The 17,305-nt window shown below is 33.7% G+C and overlaps 3 protein-coding genes across 5 annotated transcripts; 2 read left to right on the forward strand and 1 right to left on the reverse strand.

Moving 5' to 3' along the window:
* Positions 1–92: 92 nt before the first annotated feature.
* On the reverse strand, positions 93–857 carry LOC104900155 (probable histone H2B.1). Its single transcript, XM_010687513.4, has one exon. It carries the CDS (start codon positions 747–749, stop codon positions 288–290), a length of 462 nt encoding a protein of 153 aa, XP_010685815.1. The 5' UTR covers positions 750–857; the 3' UTR covers positions 93–287.
* Positions 858–8,027: 7,170 nt separating this feature from the next.
* On the forward strand, positions 8,028–10,211 carry LOC104900156 (glycine-rich RNA-binding protein 4, mitochondrial). 3 transcript variants are annotated; one of them, XM_010687514.4, is made up of 6 exons: positions 8,028–8,310; positions 8,683–8,825; positions 9,256–9,324; positions 9,476–9,582; positions 9,709–9,796; positions 9,888–10,211. In XM_010687514.4, the coding sequence occupies exons 2-5, from the start codon at positions 8,729–8,731 to the stop codon at positions 9,754–9,756; spliced, it is 321 nt and encodes a 106-aa protein (XP_010685816.1). In that variant the 5' UTR covers positions 8,028–8,310; positions 8,683–8,728; the 3' UTR covers positions 9,757–9,796; positions 9,888–10,211. The 3 variants fall into 3 exon arrangements, with proteins under 3 accessions (XP_010685816.1, XP_010685817.1, XP_010685818.1); XM_010687515.4 differs by having other exon boundaries at positions 8,683–8,791; positions 9,225–9,324; XM_010687516.4 differs by lacking the exon at positions 8,028–8,310 and having other exon boundaries at positions 8,686–8,825; positions 9,225–9,324.
* Positions 10,212–14,798: 4,587 nt separating this feature from the next.
* On the forward strand, positions 14,799–16,119 carry LOC104900158 (histone H2A). The gene is made up of 2 exons (XM_010687517.4): positions 14,799–15,128; positions 15,649–16,119. Exons 1-2 carry the CDS (start codon positions 14,913–14,915, stop codon positions 15,892–15,894), a joined length of 462 nt encoding a protein of 153 aa, XP_010685819.1. The 5' UTR covers positions 14,799–14,912; the 3' UTR covers positions 15,895–16,119.
* Positions 16,120–17,305: the final 1,186 nt, after the last annotated feature.

A 17,305-nucleotide genomic window follows, 5' to 3' on the forward strand; every position in this document is an offset into this window, starting at 1 on the left:
ATTTTTACTATTGATATAAACTCATCAAATATTCAAAAATTGATAAGAGACTCAAATACGAAAAAATGCAAAAGCAAAAATAACAACAGAAATTTTTCACAAAAGCATTTCATTAAGTTGTAAGATCAGAGATTTAGTATCATACATCTTAAAACCAAACCTATTCATAAACCAGCCAAAATACAACCACAAATCCAGATTTTTCCCCAAATTCAACCTCCAAACCCTAATTCCTACCATACTTACCGAAAATCAACAAAAATTAAAAAAAAATAACATAAACTAAATTAAGAGCTAGTAAACTTAGTAACAGCCTTAGTTCCTTCAGAAACTGCATGCTTAGCCAATTCACCAGGAAGAACAAGTCTCACAGCAGTTTGAATCTCCCGAGAAGTAATCGTCGGCTTCTTATTGTAACGCGCAAGCTTCGCAGATTCTTGAGCAAGTTTCTCAAAAATGTCATTGATGAAACTGTTCATGATACTCATAGCTTTACTAGAAATTCCGATATCAGGATGAACTTGTTTGAGAACTTTGAAGATATAGATCTTGTAAGTTTCGACATTTTTCTTCGATCTCTTCTTCTTCTTTTCACCGGCGGCGGCGGCTCCGGCTTCTTTCGGAAGCTTCTTACCGGCTTTCGGCTTCTTCTCAGCTGGAGCTTTCTCAGCGGCGGCGGCTTTCTTCTCTTCCGGCTTCTCGGCGGCTGGCTTCTTCTCAGCTGGCTTCTTGTCTGCTTTTGGCGCCATTGATGAGATGAGAGAGAAAAGTTTGAGAGTTTTTTAGGTGTTTGAAATTTTTGCTTGATTTAGATAGATAGAGAGAAATAGAATGATTTACGGTGTGAAGAAATGATGGTTTGAGATCTGGAATTTATAGGAAGTAGAGGTGTGATGTTATTGGATGATGGGGAAAAGTCCGGATTGATGAGGTGGATTATTTTAATGCGTTGATTGTATTTTGCGTTAAGTGATGATTTAACGGATGAGATTATAGGTAGTTAAAATAAAGGTGGTGGGCGTGTTTGAGAAGTTTATAAGAGATGTGGCGCGTTCTGAATGGTTTTTTTGGTTGCTTCCGGATCGATGACATGGCATTTGGTATTTTTTTTTCTTGGTCGCTTGAAAGTTAAGCGGGAAAGTTGTCGCGCTCAAAAAAACAATCAAAATTTCGTGATTTTTTTGAGATTTCACCAGCAAGGTATTTTTTGTTTTTTTTGGGTTGAAAAACGTAAACTTCCGATTAGATAGTAGATAGTCATAGTGCCACGAGTTTTACAATCCACAGTATAAAGGTGTGTTTTTTTTCATCTTATTGGACCTGAACTTATCTGAACTGAATTTATTATACCTGATTCAATTTATTGGACCTGATTTAACTTTATTAGAACTTCTTGGATCTAATTAAATTTATTGACCTGATTGAAACTTATTAGACCTTATTAGACCTAATTGAAACTTATTAGACCTTATTGGACCTAATTGGAACTTATTTGATCTTATTAGACAAAATTATGGATGAGTTATGACATAAATATTACCCCTAACGTACTACCCCTCAAAAAAAATTATGAAATAATAATTATTAAAATATACCCTTAAAAAAAATTATTATTAATTATCTCTTACGATAAACAATTTAACAAAAAAAAATATACTATTTATATATACTACTTGCCTATCTAAACTTTCACCATTAATATATCTAATAGTCTTGTTAATAGTAATATCAATGATAAAATAATAGACAATAATACAAGTATAATAATATACATTGTGCTACTTTAATTCAAAAAAATTAATAATAACATAATCAGCTAATAGTAATATTAATAATAAAATAATAGACAATAATACAAATATTTAATAAAATAATAGACAATAATACAAGTATAATATGATATAATCATTGTTGTAATTTAATTGAAATTCTAATAATAACATAATCAACTAATAGTGATATGAATAATAAAATAATGGACAATAATACAAATATTTATTGATCATTGACTGTTTGGACCTTATTGAAACTTATTGGACCTGATTAAACCTACTTATAAGTTATTAGAGACTATTAGACCTGATTGAAACTTATTACACATAATTGAAACTTATTGCACCTGATTGGAACTTATTGCATCTAATTGGAACTTATTGGACCTTATTAGACCTGGTTGGAACTTATTGTCCTGATTGGACCTGGTTGAAACTTATATGAACTTATTGGACCTAAAACTGAATTTATTAAAGTGACGATAACGCACCCTAAGTCGTATTACAACTAGGGAGTTTGGGGAAATTTTAGTTACATTGTAACTACTATTGTTAGTTCTACTTTCCTTAACTGGTAAATCTCTCACTTGATTAATCTCGTGGGAGATTACTACATAACTTTATGCATTCACAAATTCATATATTTGTCAGCGCATCACTCTTGACTATGCATCAACTTAAACACATTCGTGCAATTAACAAAAATAGTAGCATTAGGTAACCTGGACCTTTTTGCAATAATTAAACCATGTTGATTGGCCATAATTTAAGCTAAAATAAAATTAGTGGCAAAACTCCTTGTCCTCAACCCAAAGATCCAAATTCCCGCCTCGCTCCTAACCACGCCCCTGGTACCCATGGGTTCAGCTAAGTGGGTGAAAGATGCAACTGCGTGGATGGTTGTTCTTGAATTTTGGGTGGGGGGGGGGGGGTCGAGTTAATAAGGGTTGGCGTTTTCAAGGCTTCGATTTTCTTGGATAGAATTAGGAGAGAAGACAATGACATAGTTTTGTGTATAATCACGTCCGTCTAAGATGGGGACGCCCCATTAAAACTACGATCATTCTTACTTCTCCATATCTCATGACAGAGGCATGAAAATATGTCAATCCACTTTGTGTCTCTCAACCTAAAGTCAACATCCAAGTTAGCTTTAAGCCAGTCAGTGAAGGATAATTGGGGATGGGGTTGAAACCCGCAAGCTCTCCAAACATCCATGGAGAAAATGCGGCCACGGATCACATGTGAGGCATTTTCTCTAGAGAGGTTACATATTCGGACAGCATGTATTTGAAACAATGTTTCGAATGGTAGTAAGCATTTTATGAGGGATGTGGTCTTTCTATAAGACCTAAAAGAAAAACTTCAACTTTGGCTCCATTTTTAATTTCCAAATCCAAGAGAGGTTGGCATGAGGGGAGTTAATTTGGACATCACAAGCCTAGGCAAGGGAGAATCCCTTCAAGGATATAAAGCGATGGATGAGCAAGTCCTCTCTATAGTCCTCCACGGATGGTGGAAGGGCTAGCAATGCGATCTTGGATTTCTTGGGGGAGGGCAAATGAAATTTGAGATAGGTCCCATATTGTTACTTGCTATATCCACTAACTTTGACCGATTATTTTGTTTTGAATGGCAATAAGCATTTTTTCTATTTGATAACTTCTAGTTGCTAACTACAAACTGCTAATTGTTAATTGCTTTGTTAATTTGCTAACTTTTATTTTATTTTATTTTTGTTATTTGCTAATCGTTATATACAAACTGCTAATTACTTTTTGCTAACTGTTAATTGCTTTTTGCTTTAACTGCAAACTTATAACTGTTATTTTCCTTTGTTCTCATTGTTTTTGTGTGAACAAAACAACCTTCATTAATATTCCCTCCGTTTCTTCTTAATTTACACATTTTCGATTTTAGTCTGCATCTATTTAATATACACATTGTTGTTGTTTTTTTATTTTTGGTAACATATCACGTCTACTTTCTCATCTTTTTCCACCCATGTCATTTACTTCTTAATATTTTAACCCACTCTTTTGTTTCTCTTTCTCACTTTCCAGTTTCTCTCGCATACTTTTGTACTTTTTCCTTAATCATTACCCAAAGTGAAGTGAGTAAATTAAAAAGAAACAGATGGAGTATAGTTTAAACAGTATTTTCACCAAATACCTCTGTTAAAACCAAATACCCCAACTTTTTTTCGAATTCACCATATACCCTTAACTTTCAAAAAAAATCACCATATACCCTTAATGACTAATGGCGGTTAACTCCGTTAGTCATTAACGTTAATTAAATCTAAAAAACCCAATTAATCATAAAAAATCTTAATTAACCCTAAAATTTATAAAACCCTAAAAATTATAAAACCCTAACTAACCCTAATAACATATTCCCAGCCCACCAAGCCCACACCTACCCCCAACCCCACTAGCCCCCTAGGCCCTACCCAACCCCACCAGCCACCCCCTCCCCCACCAGCCACCCCCTCCCCCTCGCTGCTGGCCCTCCCTATCCCCACCACCCCCGCAGCCTCTACCATTCCCCTCCCCCACAACCCTTCGACCTCGTTTCTGCACTCACCTCCGTTTCTTTCTCCTCCTCCGACCTCGTTTTTGCACCCACCTCCCTCAGGGGTATATCATCGACGGTTTCTGCACTAGATCCGCTATTATTGTCGATAAAATCTGCCTCCCTTATCTCACTCTCACCGGCGCACTAGATCCGCCATTCATGTCGAAGAAATTCGCACTAGTTTGCAATTTTGCGGCGAATGAGGGCTGGTAGGGGTTGCGCGGGTGGTGGGGATAGGGAGAGGTATGAGGAGGAAAGAGAACCGAAGGTGGGGTGCGGTAAGGGGTTCGGGCATCGCAATTTAGCGGCGGATGAGGGGGAGGGGGCTGGTAGGGGCTGCGGGGGTGATGCGGGTGGGGAGGCGCGACAGTGAGGGAGATCGAGGGGGATGGGGTGGCTGGTGAGGGCTGGGGTAGGGGCTGGGGGTGGGTGTGGGCTTGGTGTGATGGGAATGGGTTAAGGTTAGTCAGAGTTAGGGTTTTAGGGTTAATTAACGCTAATAACTAACAAAGTTAACCGTCGTTTGTCATTAAGGGTCTTTTATGTCATTTTAAAAAAATTGGGGTATCTGGTGAATTTATTTAAAAGTAAGGGGTACATGGTGAATTCGGAAAAAAGTTGGGGTATTTGGTGAATAAATTTTGTTGTTAGGGGTATTTGGTGAAAAAACCGTAGTTTAAAACGTAATCTTACAATCATTTAGATAAAAATGAATACAATAACTAGGGGATGGAGAAACAATCGAGTTACATCACTACTAACTCCATCTTGCAAAACCCATACATTCTTTTCCTCGCATTCTACTCCCACAATTTATAGTGTTTTCCATGTAACTGTATTTCCTAGGATTTGCTAGATGTTGTTTGGTAATTGAAGGAAAATTAAAAATTTTCATGGGATTTTCACTTACATAGGTCCCCTGAGTAAGTAACTTAGAACTTCCTAAGAATTTTTACTTCCCATGAATTTGTCAACTAAGGCTATGTTTAGTTCACCTGAAATTTTCTGAGCTGAACTTATCTGAACTTATTTTGATCTGATCTGATTTTTTTTAATCTGGTCTGATCTGATGTGATGTGATCTGAACTGATCTGAACTGATCTTATCTTTTATAAAATATATTATTACTATTATATTATTACTTTGTAATTCATTATTATGCAATACATTATAAGATATTCTTTATAGTATTACTATTATTATCATTTTATTTTTACTACAACTTTTACACAGCTTTTAATAATAATAATAATAATTATAATAATAATTATATTATTATAAGAACAACAATAATTATTATAATCATAATAATAATAATTATTACTAAAAATAATTATATAATTCAAGTCATACAATGTTTTACATTTTCCCTTAAAAAAATATTTCACACTTGAGAAGTCGGTAGACTCAACCCTTTTTTTTCATATAAAATAAAATAATATATACAAACAACTATGACTTGCGCATAAAAGAAATAAATAGCGTGCAACTTCAAATAGCTAGAGAGATTTGAAATTCGGTAGGAAGAGGTGTACCGAATCTAAATTTATAATTTGTATCTCACACTTAGCTTATTTTGAAATTTAATCCGAACTTAGTAGTTTCGTTGTCATGGATTTGAGCTATCATATTATATATATTTCTTATTTTTGCATATATCTTATGTTGTTAACACGTGGCTTTTAATTTTCTATTATTTAATAACAAGAAAATAACTTATATAATGATAACAATGACATTTATAATGGTAACAACAAGATTAATAATAATTACCAATATTAATAATTAATAAGTACAATAACAACAATGATAATCCTTTTGAACAAATGTACTAGTAAATAATAATACTCGATCTCCCTTTGTATTTTTTTATCTTTTTCACTTAGAATCTTGACACTATTCACAATTAGAGAGAATCTTTTAGATTTGTTCTCAATATATAAGAAAAAATATAGTCATGTGGGGTCTTGTTTGATTCGTCTCAATGAGTATTTTATTAATATTCAATTAGTATAATTTTTACTAATATGTAATGAAAGATACTCCCTCTGTTTTTTTTTTATCTTTCTCACTTTCTATTTACACATCTTCCAATGTACATTTTTGAACTTAAATATCTTTCATCATATATTAGTAAAAATTATAACGATTGAATATTAATAATGTACTAATTGAGACGAATCAAACAAGATCCCATATGACTATATTTTTTCTTATAAATTGAAAAAAATTGAGAAGATTCTCTCTAAGTATGAATAGTGTCAAGATTCTAAGTGAGAACGATAAAAAAAAACAGAGGGGGTATTTAATAGTAATAATGAGTTTTTAAATATAAGCATGATCTGATCTGAATTGATCTGATATGGTCTGATCTGATCTAAACTTATTTTTTCTGATTAGATTTGAAATAAGCAAAAATAAGGTGAACTGAACATAGCCTAAACAACACAATAGACTTCTATTCTACTAGTTTTTATATGCACGCGATGCGTGCGAAGATACGTAGAAAATTAATTTCTTTTAGGAGATGAAGAAAATTAAATTAATTATTAATTATTTCTAATAAATTAGGAAGATTTGAATTGTTGATGGTTTTCTTTTTGTAATATTTTTTTTATTTTTTAAATTAATTAGGTAGTTTTATTTTTTATTTTTTCATTAAAGTAAGTAGTTAGAATAGGGATGTTATGAGGGTAAAATGGGATTTCTAATATTTTGGTGTCTTACCCCACTTCCCATATAGAATAGAGATTTTTTGGTGTCCCCCATGTGTTGCCTTATAGAATAGAGATAGTATAAAAAAATTAAAAAAAGTAGAAATGCGTGCGATAATGTGTGATAACAAATGAAGTAGAAAATAAAATTAATTGGGTAGAAAAACCGTCTTTAGATTTTATTTTTTAAAAAAACTGATATTCAGTTTTTTTTTTTTTTTTTTTTTTTTTTTGAAAATAACATTAATTCATTGATTCAAAGTCATACGACATCTACAATAGAAGTAGAAACTAAACAAATACATATCAAAATGAAATAAATACAATTCTAATATGATAAAACACGATCGTTGAGTAGATCTAGCACTTCTGAACACCCTCGTCTTTTACATCGCTGTCTGATGCAGCCTTTTGCAAGGGAGTCTGTCGATCTTTTGTAGTTTTGAAGTAGAACTGGACTTAATTCAATTGATTGTAAATGAAGTCTTGACATCTGTTGCAACTCCGCACATATTTTGATCAACAAATTAACATCTAGAATTATACAAAAAACCAAAAACAACGTCTCCAAACTCTCACATGGAGAGAGATAAAACCCAATATATGGGTAGATATAACCCAATATATGGGTAGAAAAACTCTCCATTAGAGAGAGACTAAAATTTATTAGAAACATAAACATAAAAAACTAGTAACAAAAGGAGAAAGGGGGCTTACCACCACCCAAAAGGGTGGTGGTAGCCCTAGATTGAAAATTAGGGTTTTGTGGGAAAGGAGAGAGAAGAGAGAAAAAAAAGTTTAGGGGAGGCGGCTTCTCTAATGCAAATGGTAACTGAAAGAGTTAAATGTCTTACTTTCCCTCTTTTTCATTCAAATGAAAGAGTTAGTTATCCTCTAATTTATTTTCTTTTTTTCCTTTTTCTAATTTTTGGTGTCCCTCATGTGTTGCCTTATATAATAGAGATTTTGAGGAAAGGGGATATGAAAAAAAAAAGGAAAGAAGAAAAAAGAGTTAAACAGAAACGAAGAAGTTCGTAAGTCGTAACCCTAACTCTTCAAATTCCAATCCATAGAATTTGCCGAGATTAAAAGGGAATTACAAGGGAAATTCCCCAAAAAAATTTGAAGTATTACAAATTAACGACTACAGATTTATTTTCCATCTGTGAAGTTCGATTTCCAGCATCAATTCAACTTTCGAGAAAGAATTTTGAAGGACTTTTACGACGATTCCAAAGAAATTGAAGGTTTGTTTAATACTAATTTTACTATGTAATTTATATTTTGTAGTTTAGCATCAAATAATTCACTAAGAATTTACAATTTCATTCACTAGTACTAGTATGCTGTATGCGAGCTCAAATTTTTTTCAAAAAATCAGATTTTAGCACTGCATGATAATTGAGATTTGTGCTTCTGTTTCTTTCACTTGTAATTTAATGTTAACCCTAGAACAGTAGAACTGCTTACAGATCATGTTAAACGTTTTTTCTTGGTTGAATTTATCCCTATAACCTCAAATTTGTCATAGACGTTATATGCATTTAATGCTCAACCTTAAAGTTCACAATTTATGGTCGATTTACTTGATGAAAACAACTGGTTTTCTCATTTGACAGTGAATTGAAGTACAGAACTCCAGTAATCCGTATTATTCAAAGCAAAATGATGTTGAACAGAGTGTTGTATCGTAGACATATAGCTTTTGCGCCTGCAATGCTTCAGCTGGTTCGTAATGCTTGTACCGAGTTGTTTGTTGGAGGTGGTCTTCCCTAAGTACTCTTCTTTATTTGATTAATTTATCCCAGTGTTACCATTTACCTCAAAAATGGGGTGTCGTATCGTCCGACACGATACTTTACTTGGATGCTTCATTTTAAACTAAAAACTTGACTTTTTCTACAAAATAGCCGAGTCGGATACTTGGACACCGGTATCCGAGTAGACACTCAATACGTGTCTGAGTAACATAGATTTATCCCATTTCTACTGATTTTGAATCTGTTTGTATGCCATTGTGCAGCCGATAATTTCGTAAACTATAGATGGTGCTTGACTCCTTGTTCAGCCTTTTTGTTTTTCCCCGGATATCTCTGCGTTTATCATGGTTTCATTACATTGTGTTTGTTTCCTCATGGATGTTTTTTTGTTGACACATCAGGTTTCAATCGTGTGCTTCCTCTGTGATTTAGGGCTTTCCTATGAGACGAATGAAACTGTATTGCGAGATGCTTTCACGCGGCATGGTGAAATTATTGAAGGTAACATAGCTGGGGGAGGTAGAGAGTGTGTATGTGCTTGCTGCTATGATCATTTGAGCTTTCCGTACACGACCTCCTCTTCTACTTGTTGTTTTGGCTGATTCCACTTCTGCTTATTGTTTTGGCTGATTAAGGCTTATTTGTTTTGTAGTTAGAGTTATTTGTCACCATGTCACTGGAAAATCAAAAGGATACGGATTTGTGAAGTTTGCTTCTGAAGATGGTGTCTCATCAGCTCTAAAAGAAATGGATGGTCAGGTTAGATTACCATGCTTCACATCCTTACAGATTCCTGCATTGTTTTTGTCTTCTAGAAACAGAAGATCATGAATCTGAAGCTACCACTTGCACCTGTTATTCATGAATCATGATGCTACCATACAGGTATTGGACGGGAGAAGTATCCGCGTTTATCATGCTCACAAACAATAATATTATGTTTCCTCCATGCATGATTTCTTCCATGGAAAAGGTAGAGTGCGCTCACTATACTTATTGAAGCTTATATTGTAACTTAATGGAGCTGATTCGAACTTATTTTTCCTTCTAACTTTTTTCTAAAGATAAAAACGCACCCGTAGAATAGTTACCAGGACATGGGGAACAATCACCAGGGCACGAGGAACTCCGAAAGCGGACATGCAAGTACCATTTGATAATAACCCTTGGAAGCATAATCTTTTACCAAATCAACCTTGTCGGAAGTCGGAAGAGATGACATAACAAAGATATTGCCATTGTTCATTGACCTCATTGGCTTAGAATGGCTCAGGTCCATGTAATCATCTCTCCTTGTTCGGGAAATGAATGAAAGTAGTGGGAGTTTGGCTATCCAATTCCTGTTGTAATATTACTGTTTAATGGTATTTTATTCTGTTATAATCCTATCCTTGGGTGTGTATAGTCGTTTCATTTTGAGACACTCTTGGTTTCCAACAAGTCCGGTGAATGGATTGTGTTGTCATGTTAGAGACATGAATCATAAAAAATTGGAGAATTCAATCTCTAAAGGCAATAGAAGTTTTCAAAGATCCCAAATGTCGATGGAACGTAGAAACAATAGATTCATTTAGCTCATGATTCTTCGTCTTCAATACAAATTCAATCAGGGTTTGGTTTGGATACAAGCTTTGCTTATATTGTATTTGTAGCTATACAGCCATGAAAGGCATCAACAAGATGTTGTGATATAAGATAGTATAAGATTTATAACTTCCCTCCAACCAGCAAGTACGTACTTGCCTCATCTTTAATTGATAATATACTTCTAGACGAAACAAGCAACCCCACCGGAAACTCCAAAGGGATTAGAGCACCCACATTGGCAAGCTACAGGTAGTTGTAGCTTTGTATGCCACATCATATTTTCAAACTACAACATTTCTAAACTACAACCTCTCCCATTGGATCTCCCATAGTTTTTGTAGGTCCCACATGTCATAATTCCATATATAGAGAAAGTGTATTGGAAAGTAAAATATGAAAGAGAAAAGTGAAAGTGGGGCCCACAAAAAATTGATAAAGCTAGTAGCTTTGTGGAGCTACTTGGCTTCACAAAACAACAAGCTAAATTTGTCTCCAATAATAAAGCTAGTAGCTCTACCTTTTAGAAAATTGCAAGCAAGGACTTCCAAACAACCATTGGAGTTGCTCTTAACGAAATCATTGTGTTGTATGATTTGGGACAGGGAATCATGAATCATACAAGTATCCATGTCAGAATTAATAAAAAGAGCCAGTAAAATATACACACTTTTTATCAACATGGTTTTTGACAATTGTCCTCAACGAAGTTTCATTTTATGTAAATAGTGTGTAAGATCTTCGTTTGTGACACTATCAAGCATCTCATTCATCACCCGTTCGATTTAGGAGCTTGTCTTTAACATAATTTATGGACGAAAAAACTCTTTCAACACTTGATGTTGCAACTGGTAGGATTACAACAACTTCAAAAGAACAACGATCATCGAATAAACAATATAGTTTCCAAGTTGATTTGCATGTGGCTTGACATGACCGTTAGCAAAGTCGCTTGAATAAAGGCCTTTTATGTTCATTTTTTTTTTCCTCGTAAGAAAAAAAAAACAAGTTAAGATCAGTTCTAATAAGGTCTGATAAGTTTAAATAAGTTCAGTTCAACAAATAAAAGATTTAATACTCATAAAAGAAGTTCAAATAAGCTGAAAAATATCACTCGAATAATTATAAGTGGAAAACATGTTGTGACGGGTCGTGTTCGTGTTTAGTCTCATGTTCATTTTGTCTTGTTTGCAAACTTTATCAGCAACTGTGTAAACTGTATGATAATTGCATAATATGAAAAATTAATCTAAAAGAGTCGTGTTCGTATAGGTTTCATGTCGTATCGATTTTATGTTTTTCGAGTCGATTCGGTCGTGTTTTCTTACTATTGACATAACCCCAACAACTTTTCTCTTTCTCTTCTCCATCTTCATCTTATTCATCCTTTCTCCCACAATCTTGTATTAGTGACACCTCCAAGCTTCAATTTTCTCTTTCTCCTTCAACCTGCATGCCTCTATTTCTTTTCCCCATCTCCATCTTGTGAATTTTTCCCTTTTTTTATGATGGTGAAATTAATTCTCTCTGCTTGTGAATTTCTCCCAAATTAATGATGGTTGTTGTTGTCTTCTTATTGTCGAAGTTGCCATGGGAATTTATAGGTTTTAGAGATGTGCTTAACACATCGTTTTACATGGATGTAGTCATAAAAAATTGGCATAGGTTTTATCTTCTTGTTCTCGATGTTGGGGAGTTGGTATTATGGGCTTGAATGGTATTCCGAGAACAACGAAAAAAAAAGTCAAGGGGTTGTGAAGTCTAAGAGAGAGAGGGAGATGAATAAGATAGGAAAGATGGGTTGAAAAAATATTGGTAAGACACGTGGGCATGAATATAGATGAAGAAGATGACGATGGATGAAGATGGGGGGAGAGATAAAGGCATATAGGTCGAAGAAGAAAGATAAAATTGGATGTTTTGGATATCATTAATGGAGGATGGTGAGAGAATATATGGAGAAGGAAAGGAGACAGAAAGAAAAACCTAAAGACGCTAAGGTTTTGTCCTTAGTAATGAGGGGCAATTTGAGAATTACGTCAAACCTCATGGGTACTTAAGGAAATTTCCCATTAAAAAAGCATGTTTACCAAACTATTGAGAGGTTTACAATGAGAACTCTAGCATGTGTCATCATGCTTATCTAGGATTGTTTCAACCTTTTTATATAAGCATAGGAACACTAGGTCTAGCCTCGAAAATAAGAACAACCTACAATATCTTTGCGGATGGTGGAAGAACTCAAAATATTATAAGAGCAAATCGATACATGAGATAGGTCGCCTCACGACCTCTATGCGCAATAATAATCCGCATTCGATTGACCTCCTTGAAATAATGGACAATGGAAAGCACTTGTAGACGGTTCAAATCCTCCCGGTAGTCCATAATCAAAGAGTTAATCTCCCACTGAATTTTCCACATATGATGAAGAGAATCAATCGATCACCACTAAATTATCACCTTTAATGATAAGTGATTTGATGTTCATAAACAACGCTGCCTTAACACCTTCCCCAAACACAACGTGTCAGTGAAACAAAGGTGACCAAGATGATTTCGGATTGTGAAATCAAAAGAAGCTTTCCATTTTAAGTTTCAAACCATCAAAGTTAAACTTAGACCAATTCGTGGGAGGGGGAGACCAATATAGAAAATATGCATTATGAGACGGAAAACTACAAAAAAAATTAATGGGCAGGATCAATCTGATCATCATCCTTTTTTGTGAATTGACCCTGTTCTTTAAAAAAACTAATAAATATAATTTGTCGTGCTAATAGGTGGAGAGTGATATTTCTGAAATTTATTTTTGGTTTAGGAAGACTGCCAACCAAATGGGAGGGATCAATCTGATCATCATCCTTTTGAGAAGTGATCCACCTCTTTAAAACTAATAATAGAACTTGTCGTGCTAATATGCGGAGAGTGGTATTCTTGAAAAGTAACTGTTATTTTTGTGAACCAGACGAACCACCATACTATACAAAAATGCACCATATCCAATGAATTCGAGCTTTCTTCATTAGCAATAAGATTAACTGTCATAACATTTGAAAAGGAAAAGGTAGGATGCATATTAAGGTGAGAATAGAGCCAATACAAAATGGCAAGGGTGGAGGGACAATGAAAGCTAAGATGGTTGGCATGCTTGCAATGATGTTTGCAAATAATACATTATTGGGGAGGAAAACATGGTTTGTTTGGAGCCAAACTTATTGGTAGGAAGATCATCCTGACAAATCTCCTTGAGATTTTTTTTTTATAGATTTGGTATATATAGTTAGCTTACAAATCCAAAAGTAATAGATAGCATGGGGATTCAAAGCCAACCTTTAAGCCAAAACGGCACTTGACTTAATAGAGTAGTGGCCATCTGGAGTTAAAGCCCATGTAAATTAATCACTACACAAGGTATATGGGAGAAAAATATCATAAACAAGAAAATAGATAAATTCTCTATTCCATTGATAAAACTCATTAATAACATCATTAATCTTGAGATTCTCATACCCAACTTAGACCTCAAAAACAAATGATATAGTATAAGAAAAACTCAATTATCACCCCAAAAGGAAATTTCGTTTCTGAATTGACAATCCAATTAATTCCTTTTTTACAAGTGTCTTTCGTATCCAACGTTTTCCATTAATCATATGGATTGTTTCTTGATGGACCTCTTCAACTTTAAAGAGCACCACTACACATTCCATTTTAGCACGGAATATACCACGATGCAAAAAAAACCTAAAGTTTGCTACTAAAAAAGGAATACATATTTAGAACTTATCCATTCTTTTTTTACAGTAATAGCTTATTATAAAGTCAGATTATACAAATAACCACCTTATGTTTTTGTTTTTATAAAAATATAAGGTGGTTATTTCTTATTTGTATAAGCTCACTTTACACTATAAAAGTCACCACCTTAGAATATGACTTTTTTTATTTAATACAACACCAGTCTTATAAAAACTCAAATATCTTTTGGAATAGGCAACATCGATCACTTCTAGTAAATATTTCTTTTTTCGGAAAAATTCTAGTAATATTTTGATTAAATTGAGAAAATTTAGTGCCATCACAAATTTTATTTACAATGGCTTTAAACTTGAAATTGAGCCATTGAGGTTAAAGTCTTAACAAGCAAAATTCAAAAAAATTAACACCAAAAACGAAAGTAATGAGCGGGATTTCCATTTTCCAAGCAAAATTCAAAAAAATTTCACACTCGCTTCCTATTGGTCCATCCAATAGCACACGGATCACGGACAAAACAATCTCATATCCGTCAATTACAATCTTAATCCAACGGCTAAAACTCAACATCAATTTCCTTACAACATTTCCCAATTTTTTCACCTCTCACTATATAAACCTCTCCCTTCAACACAAAACTCCATCTCATTTGAAATTCTTCAAACTTTTCCCTCTCTCTCTCATATTCACACCAAAAACACACAAAAAACTCCATTGTTGTTTTAGAGAGAGAAAGCTTGAAAATAATGGATTCAACTGCTGGAGGAAAGGCAAAGAAAGGAGCAGGAGGAAGGAAAGGTGGAGGTCCAAAGAAGAAGCCAGTTTCTCGTTCAGTTAAAGCTGGATTACAATTTCCAGTTGGAAGAATTGGAAGATACTTGAAGAAAGGTCGTTATGCTCAACGTGTTGGTACTGGTGCTCCTGTTTATTTGGCTGCTGTTCTTGAGTACCTTGCTGCTGAGGTATAAATCTCTCTATTTCGTTTTTTATTTTTGTGATTTTGATTGTTTTTGATTCTTCAAATCTGTAATTAGATCTTCAAAATCTGTTTTCGTAACTTGTTTTCCACATTTAGAGTTGTTCGATTTGGATCTATAATTCATTTTATCCTTAATTGTATTAGGAGATTTCAATTTAATCTGATTAAAATGCTTTGATTTTCGCTAATTTAGGTCAATTTTGTTATCTAGCTGATAGAAGAACACGAATTTTCAGCAAATTTTGTTTTAGGAACTTGATCTACGTGAAGTTAATTTTGTTGTGTAGCTGATGTTAATAGTATTCGAAGCATAATCTTTACCTAATCTAAAGGATTTATGATAAATTTTGCTCTATGAAATCAATCTGACCATGAGATTTAACGTGATATCTGCCTAAATCAAATTAAAGTAACAGAAATGTAGCACAAAAACAATTTTGTTCATGAAGTGAAGTTTTTAGATCTGAATTTTAACATATGTTATTCTACATGTAAAAATGAAGGTATTAGAGTTGGCTGGAAATGCTGCAAGAGACAACAAGAAGAACAGAATCATCCCAAGACATGTTCTCCTTGCTGTGAGGAACGACGACGAGCTCGGAAAGCTTCTTTCAGGAGTGACAATTGCACATGGAGGTGTTCTTCCGAACATAAACCCGGTGTTGTTGCCGAAGAAGGCTGGAGGAGATAAGGCTACTAAGGAGCCAAAATCTCCTTCAAAGGCTACTAAATCTCCAAAGAAGGCTTAGAAAGTTATTGATTTGGTTTCGAGGTAGGAAGAATTGGGAGTTGTTCTTGAGTTATTGCGTTGTGTATGTAATGTCAAGTAGTTTAATTAGGGTTTTCGAAAAGAATAGGGATTTAGTATATTGTAATGGAGGTTGTAGTTGGAAGGTTTTATGGAAATTGAGTCAATAGCTGATTGATTCAGTTTCTGTTATGATATAAATGAAAATCATTTTATTTTTCCTCTATACTTTTGTTCTCCATTTTGTACTATTCATCTAATTTTTTTGTGAACAGCCTATTACAATTCATACATAGTAACTCTCTATGCTACCATTTTTGTTCAAAAAAAAAAAAGATTAGATTCTGAATATGCTACCATTTTTGTTTGCAACATTGCATTTTTTTTTTGAAAGGAAATTTCATTAAGTGAAACCAAACGACAATATACAAATGAAATTGAAAACCGAGATTCAAACTAAATCAAACTTGTCTTCGAAATTTTTGTTTGCAACATTGCATAGTCATAAGTAGTGGCGAAAAGCCTATTACAATTCATACATAGTAACTCTTGACAATATTGAAGCCATGCATACATTCATGAGTTACTTGTCTGCCATTTTGTTGTCTTTTCTTCTAATGACTGTTGCAATATTCATGGTTTCATCTGAATATTTGACTGAGCTTGGATATGAGGTTAAACCGTAAAATTGATGGTAGAATGAACTATTTTGATCTTTTTCTTCAGATTTAGAATCTGGGTTGTCTACTCCCCTCAAGAAAAAAAAAAAAAAAGAATCTGGGTTGTCTACCATCAAACTGAAAACAACTTGGAACTGATGTTAATATCTTTAATCAAATTTTTATACTAAATAATTGAAAGATTAGGTTACATTATCTGTTTATGTTTGAAAAACTTGTTTTAATTGTTTGATTTTCTGAAACTTTTCTAGTACAAGAAAGAAAGCTATGGTCAGTTTCTGCCATCAATTAGTTGCAATTAGGGAACTTGTGAGATTGCTCTTAGTAGAATAAGTTTGTTATAAGATTAATTACACTTGTTGCAGTAGTCTTTAGTAGGAAGGTTAAACGTAAACCCATAATCAGAAAGTGGATTCTTGCATTTTCCAGGTCAGGCCTCAGGTGATGTTTACTTCGAAAACACCCCTTACTGATATAGATGTGTAAATTATCATTTAAATGACGACATAAGAATAATTAACTAATGATACAGTAGATGTGTAAATAATGCAATGTTGCAATGTAATTAAAGTAGTTTCCAATTGAAAAAGATTAGATTCCGAATCAATATAAACAGAGAAGAGAGGATAGGTTCAATTACATTCAAATAAAAGATATAGAAATTTTCCATAAATAATTGAAATAATTGAGGTGAGAGCCAAAATGAATTGAAAGATTCAAGTTGGGTTCGGG

This window comes from Beta vulgaris, chromosome 7, assembly GCF_026745355.1.
Source record: "Beta vulgaris subsp. vulgaris cultivar EL10 chromosome 7, EL10.2, whole genome shotgun sequence".
NCBI lineage: Eukaryota > Viridiplantae > Streptophyta > Magnoliopsida > Caryophyllales > Amaranthaceae > Beta > Beta vulgaris.